Raw genomic sequence first — 19385 nt, forward strand, 5'->3', positions numbered from 1 at the left:
TGATCTAAATTCTGGACTCCCTAGTGTTGCAATGGAAAGTGAAAAATGGTAAAATTTCTTCAACTGTAATTTGACAGTTGTTACTTAGAATTGGTATTGTGATTCTGAATGATTTTCTATCATATTCACCACTATCTCTAACTTTTGAACATTTTGATTCCTCTTTAACTTCTAAAACCTCTCCAAATCTCCTTCGTGACATGCAGCCTTGCTTCATTCTTTTCTGAAAATAAGGCTATCAGATAGATGTCCTTTCTGTACATTCTTTTTTCAAATTGTGCTGTAATTGTGCCGAAGTCAATATTGTCATGGCAGAGAGTATTTGCTGCAATTTATCATCATTTTTAGAAAAGAGAATATCTGTCAAAGATCATAATGACAGTCAATATTTTTTGAACATTCCACATGCCTATAAGAAATGCTTGATATTACCTCCTTTGACCACAATGTGGTCATTAGAACTATGGAATTATATGTGGCTCAACGCCTTGGGTTAATATCTTAAATATTATTTTCAAGTCTTTGCACATAACTTCGACTACACCTTTAAAATAGTGACATCTAATTTGCCAACTATTCTTTTGCAATCAAAAAACGATGCTTACAAGTATATATTCCACTTAGATGGATATAAAGATAGCTAGTAACTTGAAACTTGAGCTAGAAGATAGGTGGTTAAGAACTTTGACAGTGTATTCAATATTTTACCTCCTGGAAAAAATGTGAATTGGAAATTACTAATAAATTCAGTAATGTGAATACCACGGCTTAAACTTTTATGTTACATTTGTGTCATTTAGAATTATGTTAATTAAATGCTCACTTATCAGCTTAATGATGTTTAATATGGATCCTTATTAACATATGGTTTCAAAGTCCAGTGAAATTGTCAAATGTAGTGAAAACAGAGTTCAAAGATAAAATTCTATCTTCCCTTCCCTTTATGAGCCTCCTAAAGATTCAGAGCACCTTTTTGAAAGCCCTTAGAGAAGATTAACCTTTAACATCATCATTACATCTGATGTTACCACACTTGTACAATGTCATCGACACCGCTTTTAACTTAAGCAAGTTGATTTTGCTAGCCATGTTGTAAAACTATTAAAATTTTCTTCTCTCAAATCTCATAGAAGAAGATTCTGCACCTTTCTTTATTTTTGCCTCTGGCTGAGTGCTTTTCTGTAAAACTTTCTGCAGTGATGGACATGTTCTCTACAGTAGCCATTAGCCGTATGTGGAAAGTTGAACAGTTGAAATGTGGCAAGTGCAACTAACTGGTGAATCAGATTCCCCATTTTACTTATTTTAGTTACCTTAAGATTTAATACTTATTTGACTCCTTGACAGCATTGAGTCTTAATTGTAGCACATGGAGTTTTTTTTCTTCTCTTTCTTTCTTTTTTTTAGTGGCAACATGCAGGATCTTTAGTTGCAGCATGAGAATTCTTAGTTGCAGCATATGGGATCTAGTTCCCTGATCAGGGATCGAGCCTGGGCCCCCTGTGCTGGGAGCTCAGAGTCTTAGCCACTGGATCACCAAGGAAGTCCCTCTGAAGCTTTAAACTGAAATAGTCACATGTTGCTGGTGGCTATAATGTTGGAAGCACAGCTTTGGTGTTCTTTTCAGAACAGTCTGAATTCTGAGAACTCCATTTTTTTCTTGTAGTCAGTCTTAATTTCTTCTCTGGGAGCTGGAATAACTCACATTTAATGTTACTGGTGATTTTTGCACTATGAAGGTTTTTTTTTTTTTTTCATTATAACTCAACTTATAATTTATGGGTTTTACCATGAAATAAAAGTTTCTGTGCAGTAAGAATGCCAAAGTGGATATTTAATTCTGTGCATTCCCTGGTGACCAGTGGTAAAGAATCCATCTGCCAGTGCAGAAGACATGAGATACATGGGTTCAATTCCTGGGTTCGGAAGGTCCCTTGAAGTAGGAAATGACAACCCACTCCAGTATTCTTGCCTGGAGAATCCCATGGACAGAGGACCCTGGTGGGCTATAGTCCATGGGTCGCAAAGAGTCGGACACGACTGAGCAAGTGAGCACAAACACAAGCACGATTTCTTTCTTACACAATAAGGGGTGGTATATCTTTACTCCTCTTAATTTGAATCTCAAATTCTTTGGCAGACTTACTACTTTCTAAATGTATCATCCTTGTCTACATATATATCTGGGCAGTTTCTATCTGCCCTCTTGAGTGTTCTCCATGATGAAAGCCACGTAGTATAAAGGGCTTAGAATTAAGTATGAATATTCCAAATTCTCACCACAGCTTCTTGAGCAAATTTCTTTCTTCTCTGAGCTGTAGTTGCCGCAGAGAGTTCTTAGGAGGTTTCCTATCTCAGAGTGTATTTGGTTTACTTCTGTTTCTCCTAACTTGACCCTAGAACTTTATATTTCTGTAACAGTGTAGTGCCTAATATCAGAGCAAGTGCTCCATGCTGCTGCTGCTGCTGCTGCTAAGTCGCTTCAGTCGTGTCCAACTCTGTGCGACCCCAGAGACGGCAGCCCATCAGGCTTCCCCGTCCCTGGGATTCTCCAGGCAAGAACGTTGGAGTGGGTTGCCATTTCCTTCTCCAGTGCATGAAAGTGAAAAGTGAAAGTGAAGTCGCTCAGTTGTAGCTGACTCTGCGACCCCATGGACTGCAGCTTTCCAGGCTCCTTCATCCATGGGATTTCCCAGGCAAGAGTACTGGAGTGGGTTGCCATTGCCTTCTCCCAAGTGCTCCATACATGTTTGCTTTTATTGAAAAAAAAAAAAAAAAAGAAAAAAAGGAAAACTGTATTTCTTTAAATAGATGTCCCTCTTATACTGTTTACTCTATTTTTTTTTTCCTTTTTTTGCATCTGTATGTTGGGAAAAGGAATAAATACCTCTTTAAGAAACATACTAAGTAGTTTTTTGGGTTTAGAATATATAATAATACATAGTTTTACCCATAGTTCCTTTTCTACTATATTTAAATGATGAGGTATCTTTTTAATGATTATTTACCTTCTAAAATGTTTTCATATTATAGTTTTTAAAATAACTGATCACTTTAAATTGTTTACAAAGTTGCAAAATAAGTGATTCAGTCTAAAAGAAGTAACTTTTGTAAAGCATTTTCTGTAGTAGACATCACTTTGAGTTAATAGCACAATGAAAGTATCTGTTGCTTTGCACATGTTAGGTACCCAAAGAATGAACTGAAGCAGGTGAGGGTATAATAAGTCTATTATCCAAAATGTGAGTGCCCGCAGATATGTGTGGGATAAAGAAATGTTTTAAGTGATGATTCTGAAAGCATGATTGATGACTGGCTATCTGTAGTCTTGGGAAAATACAAGCTTCAGAATGTTTAAAGTAAAATTAAAGAAGTACAACTACACCAAACACAAATGTAAGGTTTCTTTTTGTAAACCATTCAACCCAGTGCCCAAGAAAAGGCTTTCATCTTGAAAGATGAAAGAATTAAATTGAAACTAGGACACTGAAGGCTACTACAGAAGCATACATTTATTCGGACATATGGTAGTAATCCACTAAACACATATTTATAATCTATCAGAGAATAACCAGAACAGATTTTCCAGGCAAGGATTCTGTCAGATCAGCTTGTTTTTTATTATGGAAAAGGAAAGATTCTGAGAAGCACATACATGAGTGTTATCTTTATTTATTTCAAAGTTACTTCAGTATCTCTCTTAAAAATATATTTCCTTCATCTTTATAAAGAATTATTCAGGTCCCGTATGCCATAGATTTCAGTGATCAATTTCATTATCCCTGTGCAGTCAAAAAGTTAATTGCACTGAAAAAGACTTTTGCATGCTCTTCAATACAATGAATATGTAACTGGCTTTCAAAGGACTGGAATGTCTGGTTTGGTGATTGATTAAAGCGTTAAACTATAGACATTGAAGATGCAGGATCAAATAATCTAAAATAAGAGGTCCGGGTGTGTGCATAAGTGTTTTGCACACAAAGACACTCAAGACACTCAAGCATTTATTGATTGACTAAGGACTTCTGATTTCTAGGGGTTATTTATTTATCTATTTATTTGGGGGATTTAAAAATATTTGGAAAGAAATTGCATCAATGGTCAAATATACTTGACAAAATGCTTTGTAATTGGCAGAGAGAATTTTCAGTAATATCTTCCCTGATAGCTCAGTTGCTAAAGAATCTGCCTGGAATCCAGGAGACCCTGGTTTGATTCTTGGGTAGGGAAGATTTGCTGGAGAAGGGATAGCTACCCACTCCAGTATTCTTTGGCTTACCTTGTAGCTCAGCTGGTAAAGAATCCACCTGCAATGTGGGATACTTGGGTTTGATCCCTGGGTTGGGAAGATCTCCTGGAGAAGGGAAACGCTACCCACTCCAGTATTCTGGTCTAGAGAATTCCATGGACTGTATAGTCCATGGGGTTGCAAAGTGTTGGATATGACTGAGCGACTTTCACTTTTATAATTGAAATTATTTAGTTCTGTTCTGTGCCAGGTAAAATTATTACTTATCAGGGATAGGTAATTATATATTTGGCCTAAAATTAATCAATATGAACACAGGAAAGTTGGTCCTCAAACAGAACTGGGATCTCATTACAGCACAAGTTTGTAATGTGAGGTCAATCTTAGCACCTGTAGAATGAACAGAAAAGACTTTAAATACAAGAGAATATAATAAAAATTTAAATTATAAGATACCTCAAACTTCTTTCTGTATTTATAATTTTTTTAAAAAATATTTCATATCTTGGTTTTATAAGACATAGAAATTTGTTGTTTGAAGAGTTTGTTCTATATTAACCAGCTGACAATGGAACTATAAATAGATTGCAGGACAGTTGGTCTTTTGTGTTTGACTGAATGCAGGTTCTTGGTGTTTTAGAGATATACAGAACTACCATTTTTTTTCTTTTAGCCAAGAATATTGGCTGCTAGACTGTGGCCATTGTTTTAGGGATTAGAGATGAACTAGAAATCAGAGATACGTAGTTGTTCTTCTGAAAACATTATGAACTTTTGAACAAGACTTATGATATTGTTGAATATCCACTGCTGAGATCACCTAATGTGATCATTGGGGAAATATTTGCGGTTTTCTAGAGCAAGCTATTATTAGCTTTGAGACAAAGGTTCGGATTTCCTTTCCCAAAAAGGAAATCACTGATCAGTCTGAGAGACAGTAGTTGTGCTTGGTTGATTTGTTTCATACCATTCAGTAAAGCAGCAGTTTTGTGGAAGTGTGGATCATAAGCCAGTGTTACAGTAAAAGTGTATGAAAGGACGTGAAGCCTGGTCAACAGAGGTTTCATGTACCTGGAGTTGCCCCAAATGAGTCATCTTTATCTATCGTAAATCTTTAGTCTTTGGAAGCTGTTATGTAACAAAGCTTATGTCTGTCTCCATTAGCCTTTCCTCTCTCATTCTGAAAGGTCATGGACAGTCAAGGTAATTCCATTTTGCAGTTTAGCTTGTAAGTCCACGTTCATGGTCTGTCTGCTGCAAGAATGAGGAAACACTGATTCCTTGAGTCTTTTGAATTGCTTTTGACTAATTCATCCTTTTAAACCCATGTGGGCTTGAGGCTGTATAACTGGGCTTTCTCCAAGGCTCTCACAGGAGCAACTAGCAAATTTGTCTTTTGTTTACATGTCTATTTTCAAAGGCTTTTTTCTCTTATTTAAATATTCATCACATAAAAATGTATTTCCTAAATAAAGTTCCCTAATTATAAGTTCATAATTTAAGAATCTGAAGGTACTTTGTGTTAAAGACAGAAATTTTTACTGAAACAAAGAACTTATCTTTGATTCAGAGTATAAATAATGCAGTCAGTGGTTTTTGACCAATTATTTTCTTTTCACAGTGGACGTATATAACTGGATATCATTCATCCAAAAGCCAAATAGTGTTCTATCCAAGTAATGTCTTATTGTTTTTCAATATTCTGAGATAAATATTTGTGATATTCTGCTTTTAGTAATTTATTTGACTATGAGAGAAATTAAGACATTAATAATCCCTCTCAAAATTAGCTTTTTTGGGAAGAAAAATCACATAAGTCTGTTGCATATACTCAATTAGTACCAAAATATATAAAAATTAAGTGGTTATTTTGCTCTCAGTAGTAACTACATCTGGTATGTGTCTTTCTAAACATTTTATATACATATAATTTCTTGTATACCTCTCTTCCTATATAGATAGAAATGAAAAAAGTTACATTTGAATGTGCATATACACTATTCATAAACTATTGAAACTTGCTTAATTTTGCATTATGTCATGGACGTTCTTGAAAGCCTCATAGATGCCTTTGTGACATGGAGGTGTGTGTTTTAACTTTTGACAAATATTACAAACACATCCTGACTAGTCTAGCTTATTCAAAAGAACTATTTCTTACAGGAAATATATATTCTTTTTATAAAGTGTCAGTCTCTTTCTTAGATATGGGCATTAGTTTGTTATACAGGATTGTTAGGCCAAAAGAGGGTATATAATTTTTCAGATGCATTTCAAATGTCTAAATGTGGTCAGTGTTATCTCTCAACAGGGCTCATTTGGAGGCCAGTGCTGAGAAATGGAACAGATTGCTGACGTCTTTAGAAGAACTGATCAAATGGCTGAATATAAAAGATGAAGAGCTTAAGAAGCAAATGCCTATTGGAGGGGATGTCCCAGCCTTACAACTCCAATATGATCATTGTAAAGTAAGTTGACCACATACAGTGGGTACCTTTCTTTGTTCATTTTTATTTTGTGAAGTAAATATTCCAAATAAAATAAATATGTTAGTGGAACCAATTATGACAGGATTTTTTTTTCCTTCCTCTGTTTCTAATTACTAGTATTCAGGCATCTTATTGAAATTGCATGCCTTGCTCCCTTTTGTTTCAGATTAAGTTTTCTCTTCATATTTAACTGAAGAGTTTTTCAAATGTTGCAGGTATCTAAAGCATAATATTATTCTTAGCTGATCATGAAATTTATCTATTCCTTATAGATTTTAAATTGTTTATATATTATATTGGGGAAATATTTACTCTAAGTTAATCTTAAATTCAGCAGTTAGAGAGTCATAAAGAATTATAAACTATTTTGTTTTATTAAATGAAAGTGGAGAAAAATAAGGACTTGTAGTAGTATAGATATAAGTCCGAAAGCAAATGAAGACCTTTGTGTTTAAAACTGTTTTACAGGTTTGTGGGGTTTTCTTTCTTTCTTTCTTTTTTTATCTTAAAACTCTTTGTTGCATTTTTATTCTGTTCAAATATCTATCTCTATGCAAATTTGTACTTTTACTTTGAAAAGCAGATATACTGAATATTATCAAGTGACACATTGACTCTTATGTCCTTGAATTATTTAGACTGTTTGCCTCATTAACTTTACATTCATTCATTTTATATCTCTTCATACCCATTTTCTCATATATCGCATATCACCTTGTTTTGTTATATTGTTTCACTCCTCACATGCAACGCAAGTTCTTATTCTAAATCTTTACATTTTGCTGTGATGTTAGAACTCTGTTCCCATTTTAAAAAATGACAAACACTAACATATGCTTCTTCTAAAGGAAGATGTCCTCTATGTTTTAAGCTGCCTCAATGCAAAATGATAAGATCCTGAAATTTATTCTATTTCAAATGCTTGTGATCAGGTTATTCAAGTTACCATTTGGGTAAACTTTCTCTTTGTACTTGAAAAGAGAATATAATATAGAAATAGCTCTAAGATTGAGATAAAAAGGAAGATACAGTATGTAATAATAAAGATAGAAGATTTGAAATTACTGATTTAAAAAATCAATGTCTCCTTACTTTCTTCAGCTTTGTCTTCTATTGATTATTCATGTACCCATTTTGAGGATTCAGGTATTAGTGATGAAATGGAATAATACAAAGCTCTTTTAATACAATTATTTTGTTAAGGAATAAAATGTGTTTGTGACTGCACTACCATTTTGATTAAAGCTGAAATCTTGAGATAGGAAATGATTTTTCTTTTGTACAGGTTCATGTTGATTCTAGATTGTGAAACATGTTTTATCATAGTCTACCCTCTAAATTTATCAAGGATCCCAAACTACAAGTTCTCTTAGTATTATATATTATTAATGTTTTGATGAAAGCTTCATATTTTACTTTGAGAACTGAGGCGAAGATGCGAGGATAAATAACTTAGACAGTAGATTTTAGAGTGAAGTTTGTGGAGATGTATTAGTTTTCTAGGGCCACCATAACAAAGTTTCTAAATAGGTGTTTTAAACATCAGAAATTTATTTTCTCATATTTCTAGAGTCTAGAAGTCTGAAGTCAAGATGCAAGCAGGGTGGGTTTCTTCTGAGGCCCATCTTTGAGTTGTAGATGGCTGTCTTCTCTCTGTGTCTTTACGTGGTGTCCACTTTGTGGGTATCTGTGTCTTAAAACTGGTCAAAGTGCCCTCTTTTAATAAGGACCCTTGTTATACTGGATTAAGGCCCACTCTAATGAATGGCCTTATTTAAATTTGGTTAGCTCTTTAAAAGCCCTGTCTACAAATACTGTCACATTTGGTCAAAAGTAACCTTCTTTCCTAACTGCCAAGAGTAGTGTTTCTAATTGCTATAAATTATTACAAGGAGAATGAATCGCTGTGTGTTGGTACAAACAAGACAATATTTAAAGATGTGACACCTACATGTAATATTCGTTTACTTTTCTTACTGAACTTTGTTGGCTATAGACATAGAATAGTCCAAATGTAGCAAAACCTCAGCCTTGCCAGTATTCCATCCTCAGTCTTTTCTTAAAATCAAAATCCATTTGGATGTACCTGTGGTAGCTCTATGTTTCAGGCAAGATTTTCCTTTCTTGGGTATTTGGAGATATCTTTTCCCCCAGCCTTCATATGCTTTTTATCAAGGAAATCGTGTGTGTGTGTGTGTGTGTGTGTGTGTGTGTATACACAACTCAGAATTATCAATTGTTAGGACTGAAAGGAACCCAAGAAATAATTCAGTCCAGTGTGTGTGTGTGTGTGTGTGTGTATACACAACTCAGAATTATCAATTGTTAGGACTGAAAGGAACCCAAGAAATAATTCAGTCCGGTCCCCTTATTTATAAGAAGCATATGATCTCATATCTGAGTTTTCCTTCCTCCTTCCTTCACTTCTAGCAAATACTTAACATTTACTTAGTGTGCGCCTGGCAGTTTGTAACACAGCAGAAGGACACTGGTACAAAAAACAGACATGGGCCTGGCAGGCAGCGAGAACCAATGTTTGTCATTCTCCACCTAGGAGTTCCTGTGTCTTCCCTGTGCTGTGAGAAATCATTGCCAACAAGGTTTGTAGCTCAGCTGTGAACTGCACATTGCTGTCGCAAATCTCTGGTTGTCTGCATAATCATCCATTTCTCTAACCCCTTACTTTGGTCCCTTGGTTATAATCTATGCATGTTTTCAGTTCATGTGCACATTTATTACCAATTTTTTCTTCATTAATGGGTTGTAGAGTTCTCTTCAATTATAACATTATGGTGTAGCTTTAAACACAAAATAATTTTTAAATTAATTTTTTACAGATATGCTTAGTATTAAATTTAGCCTTTAGTTTTTCTTATTATTACAAACTCTGTAATTTTTTTTATCGACTTGCTATTTTAGGTCTTTAATTGTCATAATAAAGTTTAAAAAATTTTTTTAACTTCAAAGAACGCTTGCCTTTTGACTTACCTAGTTAAAACAATGAAATTCAACCCTTGAGTGGTTTGATATTAATACTAGGCAAGATATTTTATTCTCTGAAATGTTCCTTTAGAAAGAGGAGAGACCTTGTATTTGATTTCAAACTCACACTCATTCTATAGGTGGGATAAGATATGAGCTGAATTACTTTTTTTCAATCACACAGTACTGTTTAGAGAAGTTGAATAAATTTGATATAATCTCTGCGTGCTCAATTAGAATGTCTAGAGATTACTAGATGGATTTTTTTTTTAAGTAAAAGACAAAGAAATTTACTCTGATTTGTTAATTATTCCAGGAGATATGATCACATAAATGCAAGTCTTGAATGTCATTGCGCAGAAGTCTTTTAAAAATCTATTTAGAAAGTGACACCATATGTTACATTATGGACAAGACAAAAATACACATTCTCCAGATGCCCCAAATAACCACCTGTGCTGATGTTACACTTAATTAGCACTTAAATTTTACATTAAAATTTCCAGTGGCATTATTATATACAAAGTGAAAAACAAACCTGTGTCTCAGTATCTTAGGTGGATGTAGAGTCACTACATGCAGAAAACTGTTAGATGACTCAAAAGTTGCTTCCAATAAGGTCAAAATCTGATGTCAAAGATTTATTTGAAGAATTTGGAGAAAATAATTATAGGTAGGCATCTGATGATTTAACCCATATCCTCAGCAGTATATGTATTCAAGTTTACTGAAAACTTTCTTTGGCTCATCTCACTTGGATAGTGGTGTATTATTCTCTATTCTGAGACACCTTATGTTGGACCTGACTATATACAAAGTTACTGAACCTAGTACATGGTCTTAGGTAGACCTGGTTTCAGTTACCACCCCCACCTGTCCCCAGCACACACACACCAGCCCTGTAATCCCAGCTTTGGGGCATATTGTCTAATCATCACTATATATGACCACTTAGCAGGGTTGACATAGTAAGTAAAGCAACAGATGTTATAGTTATTCTTTAAACTAGGACTTAAACTTATATTTTATAGAATATTTTTAATATTAGTTCCTCTGTGTCTGCAGTTTGTATTTTCCCTTAGATTCATTATGTTTGAGTGCTCTAAGTTTTAATATCATAACCTATACTTATTTTTTAGCCTATTGGTGCCTTAAGCAAACTTAGACTCCTCAAAAAAATGGATGAAGCCATTGAAACAACAATATTTTTGAGAATTTATATGGGATAAGATATGAGCTTAGAAACTGGAAGGTGATTTATTTCTTGTTCATAATAAAAGAACTTATCATGGAAAGGCCAAACCCATAACACTAATGTGCATACACTGCCTTTAATTAACTTATTTAAGAGTAATAGGCAAATTATATATGTTTAACCATGAATCTAATTACCTTGAAAGGCAATATTTGAGTGTTTGTAAGTAAAAGAACACAAATGTATAAAATATAAAATATGAATTATTTTATGTTTATATCTCTTTACCCTGGGTCCAGTCTACTTCCAATGTCGCAGATGGTAAGAGACTCACTTATCTCAGATGTATGTATTCAGTCACCTCTGATACAAAGAGGTTGATTTATGGAAACTCATATATTCTCAAAGTTTTCTGAGTCCCAAGTATATTTTTATACTCTAGTACTTTACATGTATATCAGTGATTTAATGACACTTTTTTTGATAATGGCAGTGCCAGTCACTTCATCATCCATCCTTCTATCCATCCATCCATCCATCCATCCATCCATCTATCTATCTACCTCCACTATTCACGGAATGACTTATATTTTGAAATTGATGCTAAATATACAGAGGGCAGTAAGACACAGCCACTACTTCAATAACATATTTCACTTATTCTTATACCTAAATGCTCTGTGCTTATGACTGTATCCAGAAGAAATATACATTTAAATATTTAGGTGATGGCTCTGAGATTTCAGTTAGAATGATACTGTAAGGTCATATTTCAAAGCACCTTACCGCTCAAATGCCTAATAATTACAGATAAAATGTAAAAAACAGAAAAATCAAACATGGCAAAATTGGGCTCGAAAGTACAACAAACATTCTGTAGATCAGAAACAAAGCAGAAAAACAAAGAAGCTAGTAGGATTGATGCTTCTGGAAAAATGTAGCAGTCCTAGGCAATGAGCAAGCAGAAAGCCCCCATAGCAAAGGCTTGGCTCAGCAGTCTGTCTTATACAGGGAAATGCGTGACTCATGGATTGGCATCTTTTCCTTCTGTTATTTAAATGTCCCAGGAACTGATATTATGAAACATCAATATATTTTGAACCCTTAATTAAATATCTATACTTTCTTGGATGTTTTAACCAGTGACTTAGAACACTGATAGATTTTCAGCAATAATTCTAATAAATACTTTGTTCAATGTTTTAACAGCCCATCATAGGCCAACCTGTTAAATCATAATCATAAGTCAAAGTGCCTTGATGGTAAAGTGTTTGGCTTGGCACCTGGTTCACAGTAAATGCTCAGTAAATGGTGGCTGGTCTCATTTCCCATAACTGCTGAGAATCGGTCTTGATAGTTTTGATTATTTTTGTTTTGTTTAAAACTGTCATAGGCTATATGAGTTGTTTTAGCTAATTAAATAAAACCATAATAATATCTGTTATTTACTGTCTAGCAGAACTAGCTTCCCTTTATAATATTGGATCAACCTGTTACATTAAGCAGAAATCATGCTCTGAACTTTTTAGGTTTCTGTTTGGTAAACAATACAATCATATTATCTTTTTTTCTCATGTAGGAACAAGTTTAATACCCTTAAATGTTGAAATAAATTACTACTATAAAATATTGACAAAGTTTAATTTTTCTACTTAGTATAATTTTAAAAGTTTTTTGGGAAATGAAGTCCCTTATGTGTAGCTTCACTTTCAAAAGTGTGAGATTATTGTTCAATCAGCAATTACTTAGAAAGCACCTATAATATATATAGCATTCATTTGTAATGTTATGAAATTACTTCAGTCAGATACTTGAAGATTGGATAAAACTGCAGATTCAGTTTTTGCTATTTGTACTTCATTTTCATAACAATGTATATATTAAGTTATATAGGGGCAGTTATCAGAGCTCTAATGCACTTTCTGCAAAATCTAATGCATGCTTGATTTTAGAGAAGGAAATCACCAAGAATAATTGAAAGTGTATGATTCAGGTGCAAGATCTTATGAGTTTTTCCATTCCTTCAGGGCTACTCTGTCCTTTGCTTAATTCAATTTCATTCCTATATTCAAACCTCGTTATATAAAAATCAGGACATTTGGGCCTTAAACTGAATTGCCAAGATATATTTGCAAGTTTACTCATTAAAATAACAAATTTGAACATTGTGTTTAAAACAGAAACATGCCACCTTTAAATTTAGAGTGTGTGTGTGTGTGTGTGTGTGTGTGTGTGTGTGTGGTTATTCTCCCTATTAAATATGTTATTCTCCCTGCTACTCTTTGCCTGAAAACCTGTAATTTCAAGGTCTTGCTGTGTTATAATGTTACCTAATGTGAAAAGTCGGTCTTTTTCTAAAATTGATTATTTCCCAAGTTCCCCTTCAGACTTTGCCACCTGTGTTGACTTCCTTCTTATCAAAAGCACAGCCATCTAAGGTCTGTAAACTAAGACTGTGAAAGACCTAAAAAGCAACAGTTCTGTAAGTGAGTCTGCACCTACCTACCCATTCAGCTGACTGCAGTTGACTTGCCTCCCAAGCCTGACATGGGTATTGAGAACCTCACCCCAAAGGGCCATAGAATATGAAGTTTAGAGGGAAAGGCTGCTAAGTCGCTTCAGTCATCTCCAACTCTGTGCGACCCCATAGACGGCAGCCCACCAGGCTCCTCTGTCTCTGGGATTCTCCAGGCAAGAACACGGGAGTGGGTTGCCATTTCCTTCTCCAAGAAGGAAAGGCGAGGCAACCTAATAATTATCACTGCCTAGTGGTGAAATTGAAGATTGGACAACAGATGTAGGCAAGTTGAGGTCTGTGAAACCAAGCAGTATGGTTCTCCCTTTCGTTCAGCCCTTTCCTAATGAACTGCCTCGGTCATATTTAGCTGAGAGATAGTTTCATATATCGAACAGTTCATTTATTTGTTCAGGAAACTTCCAAGGTGCACCTGATGTTTGCTACATTCCTTGCTACGTGCTGAGCATGCATCAATTCCTAAGACTGTTTCTGCTGTCATAGACTTCATCATCTAAGGACAGAAACAGGCTCAAAAACAAGCGACTACAGTAGATATCAAAAACGCTGTGATGTGAGTATGTATACACAGCCAGGAAGATACAGATGAATCAAGGCTGTTTGTACTTGAGAAGATTGGAAAAGCTCCATAGAGCAAGTATGTAGCTTTTGAGCTGGAAAGAGACCTTGGAATAAAAATTCACTGAAGAGTGTTATCAAAACTCCTGGAGGGAAAATCCTCCAAACTGGCCATGACTTAGTGTGACTTGGAGTGTGCAACAGAGCAAGAGATGTTGCTCATTCTCTTTCTGATTATATTTAGAACAAGGCTGAAGGAGAAAGAGAATACAAGTTCAGGACCTAATATTGTGCCTCATAATAGTAAACACTAAATATATTCGCTAGATGAAGGGATACATTTATATATGCACATATTTTTTAAATGTAGGAAAGACTACTGTTTTATTACTGTGAGAAGCTTGAGGATTCCTATCTTAGTTTTAGCATTCATACTTAGTCTTCTGATTCAAGCATCATTTTTCATGTCAATGGGGTAGAACCAAAATGAATTTAAATATTAAATGTTCATTCAGGGATGTTAACCAAAACTTAAAACACTATGGAGATTCTTTAAAAAAAAAAAAATTGTCTGCGTACCAATGACAAGTAAGCTTGTTTTCTTTGCCTTTTTTCACATAGTTTTATTAGTGCTATCAAATTTAACGACTCTTCTGCCCTTTTTTGCTGTCATACTATAATGACTTCAGATCCATATATGCTGATTTAGCTTTGCAAGCAAGTTGGGGAGAAAAGTAAATTACATTCTAACAGATTCTCCTTATGTTTTTGTCATTTTTTTTTTTTTTCTGCTTGCATTCTCTAGTAAGCAGTTAAGTGCTTTTTCGGAACCAGAAGCTCAGAAAGCGTGCTGTACCAGCAATACTTCTATTTACTATAGTTCAGATGCCTTCTGTCATGGGTGTGTGTCCCATGTAGTCACCATCGCAAAAGGCTCTGTTCTTTGTTGGGCTCTGCACTTGATTTAATGCTCTGCTGCCTCCATCTTGAAATTCTTAGTAATATTTGGAAAAGGGGCCCTGCAACTTCACTTTACACTGGGCTCTGCAAATTTTATAGCCAGAGCTGCTTGCATCCAAAAGAAAAACAGTGTGTGTTTTGACATACATAAAGCAACACTGTTACAAGAACAAAAGCCTCTTAAACTTACCACAAGCATCTCTTTTCTCAAGTAAGCCACCCTGAGCACCCTATGTCGCTCATCGTAACTTATGTCTCTGTTTGTTAATGTTGGCTGACTTGTGACATTTTTGGTCCTCTCTTTGCTATTGGCTCACTAACAGTACTTCTGTCTCTACCTGGCTCCTAAGATACTACTATATCATGATTTTCTTTTCACCTTACTTGTGGCTCCTTCTCAGTTTCCTTTGCTAGTTGCCCCTTCTTTCCTCAGCCTTCTAAAATTGAGATGCATTGTGGTTCAGGCCACGCCAGCTTCTCTATATTCATTCCTCCCTGAACTCCTGATGAGCTCCTTCATTTGTCTGACCTCCTGATGAGTTTTATGTGTCATCTATATGGTCACTCTCATATTTATGTTTTGATACCATCTCCATCTGGAATCTAATAGACATCTCCAAATTGGTATGCCCGAGCTGAATTCCTGAACCTGCCCCTCAAAACTTGATCTAACCAGTCTTCCCTCATTTCAGTTGATAGAATCCTATTCTGACTGCTAGGTAAAAAAAAAAAAAATCACCTTCAATCATGCCTTTCTTGCATACTTAGTCTGTTACTCTTGTTGGAAATCTTTTGGAAATCTTGTTAGCTGTATGTTCAGAACAAAGAATTTGAATCTGTCTACTTCTTACCAGCTATTCAGAGCTACAAGTACATCTCTGATGTTCTCAGCACAACAGCCAGAGAATTCATATTCAAATAAATTAGAAGTCTATAGTGACTTCCTGTCTCATTCAGAATGAAAGCTACAGTTTTCATAATGGTCTCCAAAACTCTGCATGATCTGACCTACCTCCCACTTACACCTTGCTCGTCTCATTTTACTATTTTTTCTCTTACATGCTGATTTCAGCCATGCTGTGCCTTCAGTCACAGCACCATGCTGACTTCTATGCCTGGAATGCCTTTTCCCTGATATTTATGTGGTTAATTCTCCACTTCTTTCATGTTTGCTCTATGGCACCTTCTTAATGAAGCCTACTTAGACTTCTCTACTGGAATTGTAATTCCCATCCCAATACTCCTAAACTCTCTAATTCTCTTCTGCTTTTCTCTTTTTCCATAGCTTTTATAATCATCCAATTACTCATTTTCTATTGTGTCTTTGTCTATTTCTGGCACTGTAGATGCTAAGTCAATGTTTGTTGAATGTTGAGTGAATGAAAATACCCAAAAATAAAGGTCCTTTGTTATGAATGTTCCTTTTTCCTCTTTACCTCTCTATAATCCCTTTTTTTCAAAAAAGAAATACATTTTGAAGATATTTCTACTTTATATAGCTGAATTGTTAATAAAGGTAATAGCGGACAGAAATGTAAGCAACAATTTTTCTTCAAGAGCTGGAAATAACATGCTTGAAGTTGTAAGGAAATTTATCAATACCATTATACTTCTTTACGCCTTAATATTGTAGTCAGTTAAGAGGTTACCTTCTTCCTGTCTAAATACTGCCTAAATTATTCAAAACAAGAGTGGGAATGATTTTTTTATGAGGGGAAAAGATTTGGAATATCTTTGATTGTTGAGGTAGATTTTAAAATATAGCTTATTATTTTACCCTCTTGTGCTGAGTACCACTAGATTCTCCCGGTGCTTGAGCTTCACTTTTGTGTAGAAATTTGATGCCTTAAAAGAGAACAGATTGGTGGTTGTGAGAAGTGAGGGAAGAGATTGGCAGAAACAGGTGAAGGCAGTCAAAAGATACAGACTTCTAGTTATAAGATAAATAAGTTTTGGGGATATAACATACAGCATGCTGGCTATAAAATCATTTTTCTTAAAAGATTTTGTTCCTCTTTATTGCTGAGTAGTGCTCCATTATATCGACATACCATTTTTCTGCCCATTCTCTAGCAGATAGATATTTGAGTTTTTTCCACCTTGAAACAATTGTGAATAAAGTTGCTACAAACATTGAAAGAAAAAAAAAAAGCTAGATGAGTTAAGATCCCTACCAAACATAGGGAGTGGCATAAACATGTGGAGTCTCTCATTTGGTAACTATGTTGCCATGTATTAATTTTATAAGTAACTCTAGCTTCAGAGATGGCCTGAATTGCATATTACAAGTAAATCTAGATTCTCATTGATGTAAAACATAATGGAAAAGTTTTATGATTGCTATATGAAAAGTTTGCTTCTAAAACACATTTGAAATTCTTAATAATGCTGTTCAAAAATTGTAATTTGTTCCATTATAAATGAACTTGATTCCTTTTGGCAGTCTTTTCTTAAAAGCATAATTTTTCATTGAAAATAATTTATTACAGATCTTATAAAATAAAGGGCAAAATATCAGCCATAATTTTACTACTCTAATGCAACCATTTTCATTTTGGGTTATTTTATTTTCACATATTCACCTTTCACACAGTTTTAATAGTTTTTCCTATCTTTTTCAAACTGAGATACATGTCATACCTATTTCTTCACGTTGCTATGCAGTCATTTTCACAATCATTTTTCAAGGTTATTTCCTTAATGATCCCTAGTGTAGCTGTACTGTCATGAATCTAAATATTTTCCACGTGTTAGATATTTAAGTTGCTTTCATTTGTTAAATCATAAATAATGTTATAGTGAAAACTTTTGTGTTTGTAGCTCTTTCTGGATCATTTTCTTAGGATATAGTCCCAAAGGTGAAATTCTTGTTTCACACAGTATGATCATAGAAATGACTCTTGATAGATTGCCAACTTACTATCCAAATGATTGAAGCAATTTTCTGCTTCCACCAATGCATGGAAGTAAAGTTTCATGGCAGTCTTGCTTGTGATTTCTCATTTTTGTCCCCATTTCTCGTATATCTTGTATCATTAAAATTAAAATGCTGGTGTTCCGTGTCAGCATGGGAATTTAGAAAGTTGTTTTAGGATGTCTGGCTTAAGTTCTCTCCTAAAAAGAAGAAAGAGGGCAAACTGGTGGCTATGTTTGACTTTGTTGCTTCTAGAAGGACAGGAAAAAAGTCTCATTTGTTGGACTGAACGGTTGAAGAAATTTGATATTTCTACCAAATTAGGGTGAGTGATGTAACCTGGCTAACCATTTTTACCACCACAGAGGTTTACATTGCTGTTTCATTCTGGAACAAGTGGTTCACAAATAGAACCTTCTAAGAAACTGAAGTGACATAAGAGGTGTGTGTGTGTGTGTGTGTGTGTGTGTGTGTGTGTGTGTGTGTGTGTGTGTGTGTGTGCGCGCGCGTGTGAATTGCTCAGTTGTGTCTGACTCTTTGCGATCCTGTGGACTGTAGTCCACCAGGCTCCTCCACATCCATGGAATTCTCAAGGCAAGAATACTAGTACTTCCCCCATGAATAATAGTGAATAGAAGTTGGAGAAAGAAACTTGGTCTTGGAGAAGAGCTGAGATTTATGGGTAGGACTTTAGATTGGCCTGGTGGCTCACATGATAAAGAGTCCACCTGCAATGCAGGAGACCTAGGTTTGATACCTGGTTTGGAAAGATCCCTTGGAGAAGGGAATGGCTACCTACTGCAGTATTCTTGCCTAGAGAATTCCATGGACAGAGAAGCCTGACGGGCTACAGTCCACAGGGTCACAAAGAGTCGGATACAACTGAAGTGACTTAGCATGCACGCACATACAGACAGTGTGGGTGATTAATGCCTTTGGATTAAAGAGAGGAGAGGGGAGAGTTGTTATTTATAGAGGAGGGGATGACGCCAGGATTCAGTTCACACCCACAGGTTTGTCATTCTTGTCCCTCTTCTCAGTCCAGTGTGACGAAGTTGCCTGTTGAGGACAGAGAAGATGGCGGGATTTCCCTTCTCCCTCTAGGTTCGCTCAGACTCTGTGTTCATATTAAGGAGCTTGCAGGATCCGTCCTCGTCCATGTCAGTGGTGCCAGAAACAACTGATAATACTGCTGTTTCCTTGGCAGTGATTCAGCCATCCCCGTGAGTGATGCCTCTTTCATGATGAAAATGAAGAGCAGCTGATTGATTCATGAGGCTTTCTAACTTAAGCCACACGGGTCACTTCTTTATACCACCTTATCCCTTAATCCCCTGCCTTCCCACGAACTAATAGCGGGTGGGGAGAAATGTTCCCCGACCATTCAGAAGGATCATTGAGAATCTCTCTTTAGGCATTTAAAGTTGAGTAAGAAGCAATTGATTTACTCAGCTGCCAGACACTCATGGGAAAACAGCCGGAGCCACTGAAGAGAAGTGGGA

At 35.4% G+C, this 19385-nt stretch overlaps 1 protein-coding gene across 8 annotated transcripts in view; it reads left to right on the forward strand.

Moving 5' to 3' along the window:
* UTRN (utrophin) overlaps positions 1-19385 on the forward strand; it is a 556454-nt gene that overhangs the window by 398595 nt on the left and 138474 nt on the right. For all 8 annotated transcript variants that reach the window (XM_013966586.2, XM_018053300.1, XM_018053301.1 and 5 more), the window contains one exon: positions 6561-6717. In XM_013966586.2, coding sequence (XP_013822040.2) covers positions 6561-6717 — 157 coding nt within the window. The remainder of the gene's footprint in view (positions 1-6560; positions 6718-19385) is intronic.

This window comes from Capra hircus, chromosome 9, assembly GCF_001704415.2.
Source record: "Capra hircus breed San Clemente chromosome 9, ASM170441v1, whole genome shotgun sequence".
Classification (NCBI taxonomy): Eukaryota; Metazoa; Chordata; class Mammalia; order Artiodactyla; family Bovidae; genus Capra; species Capra hircus.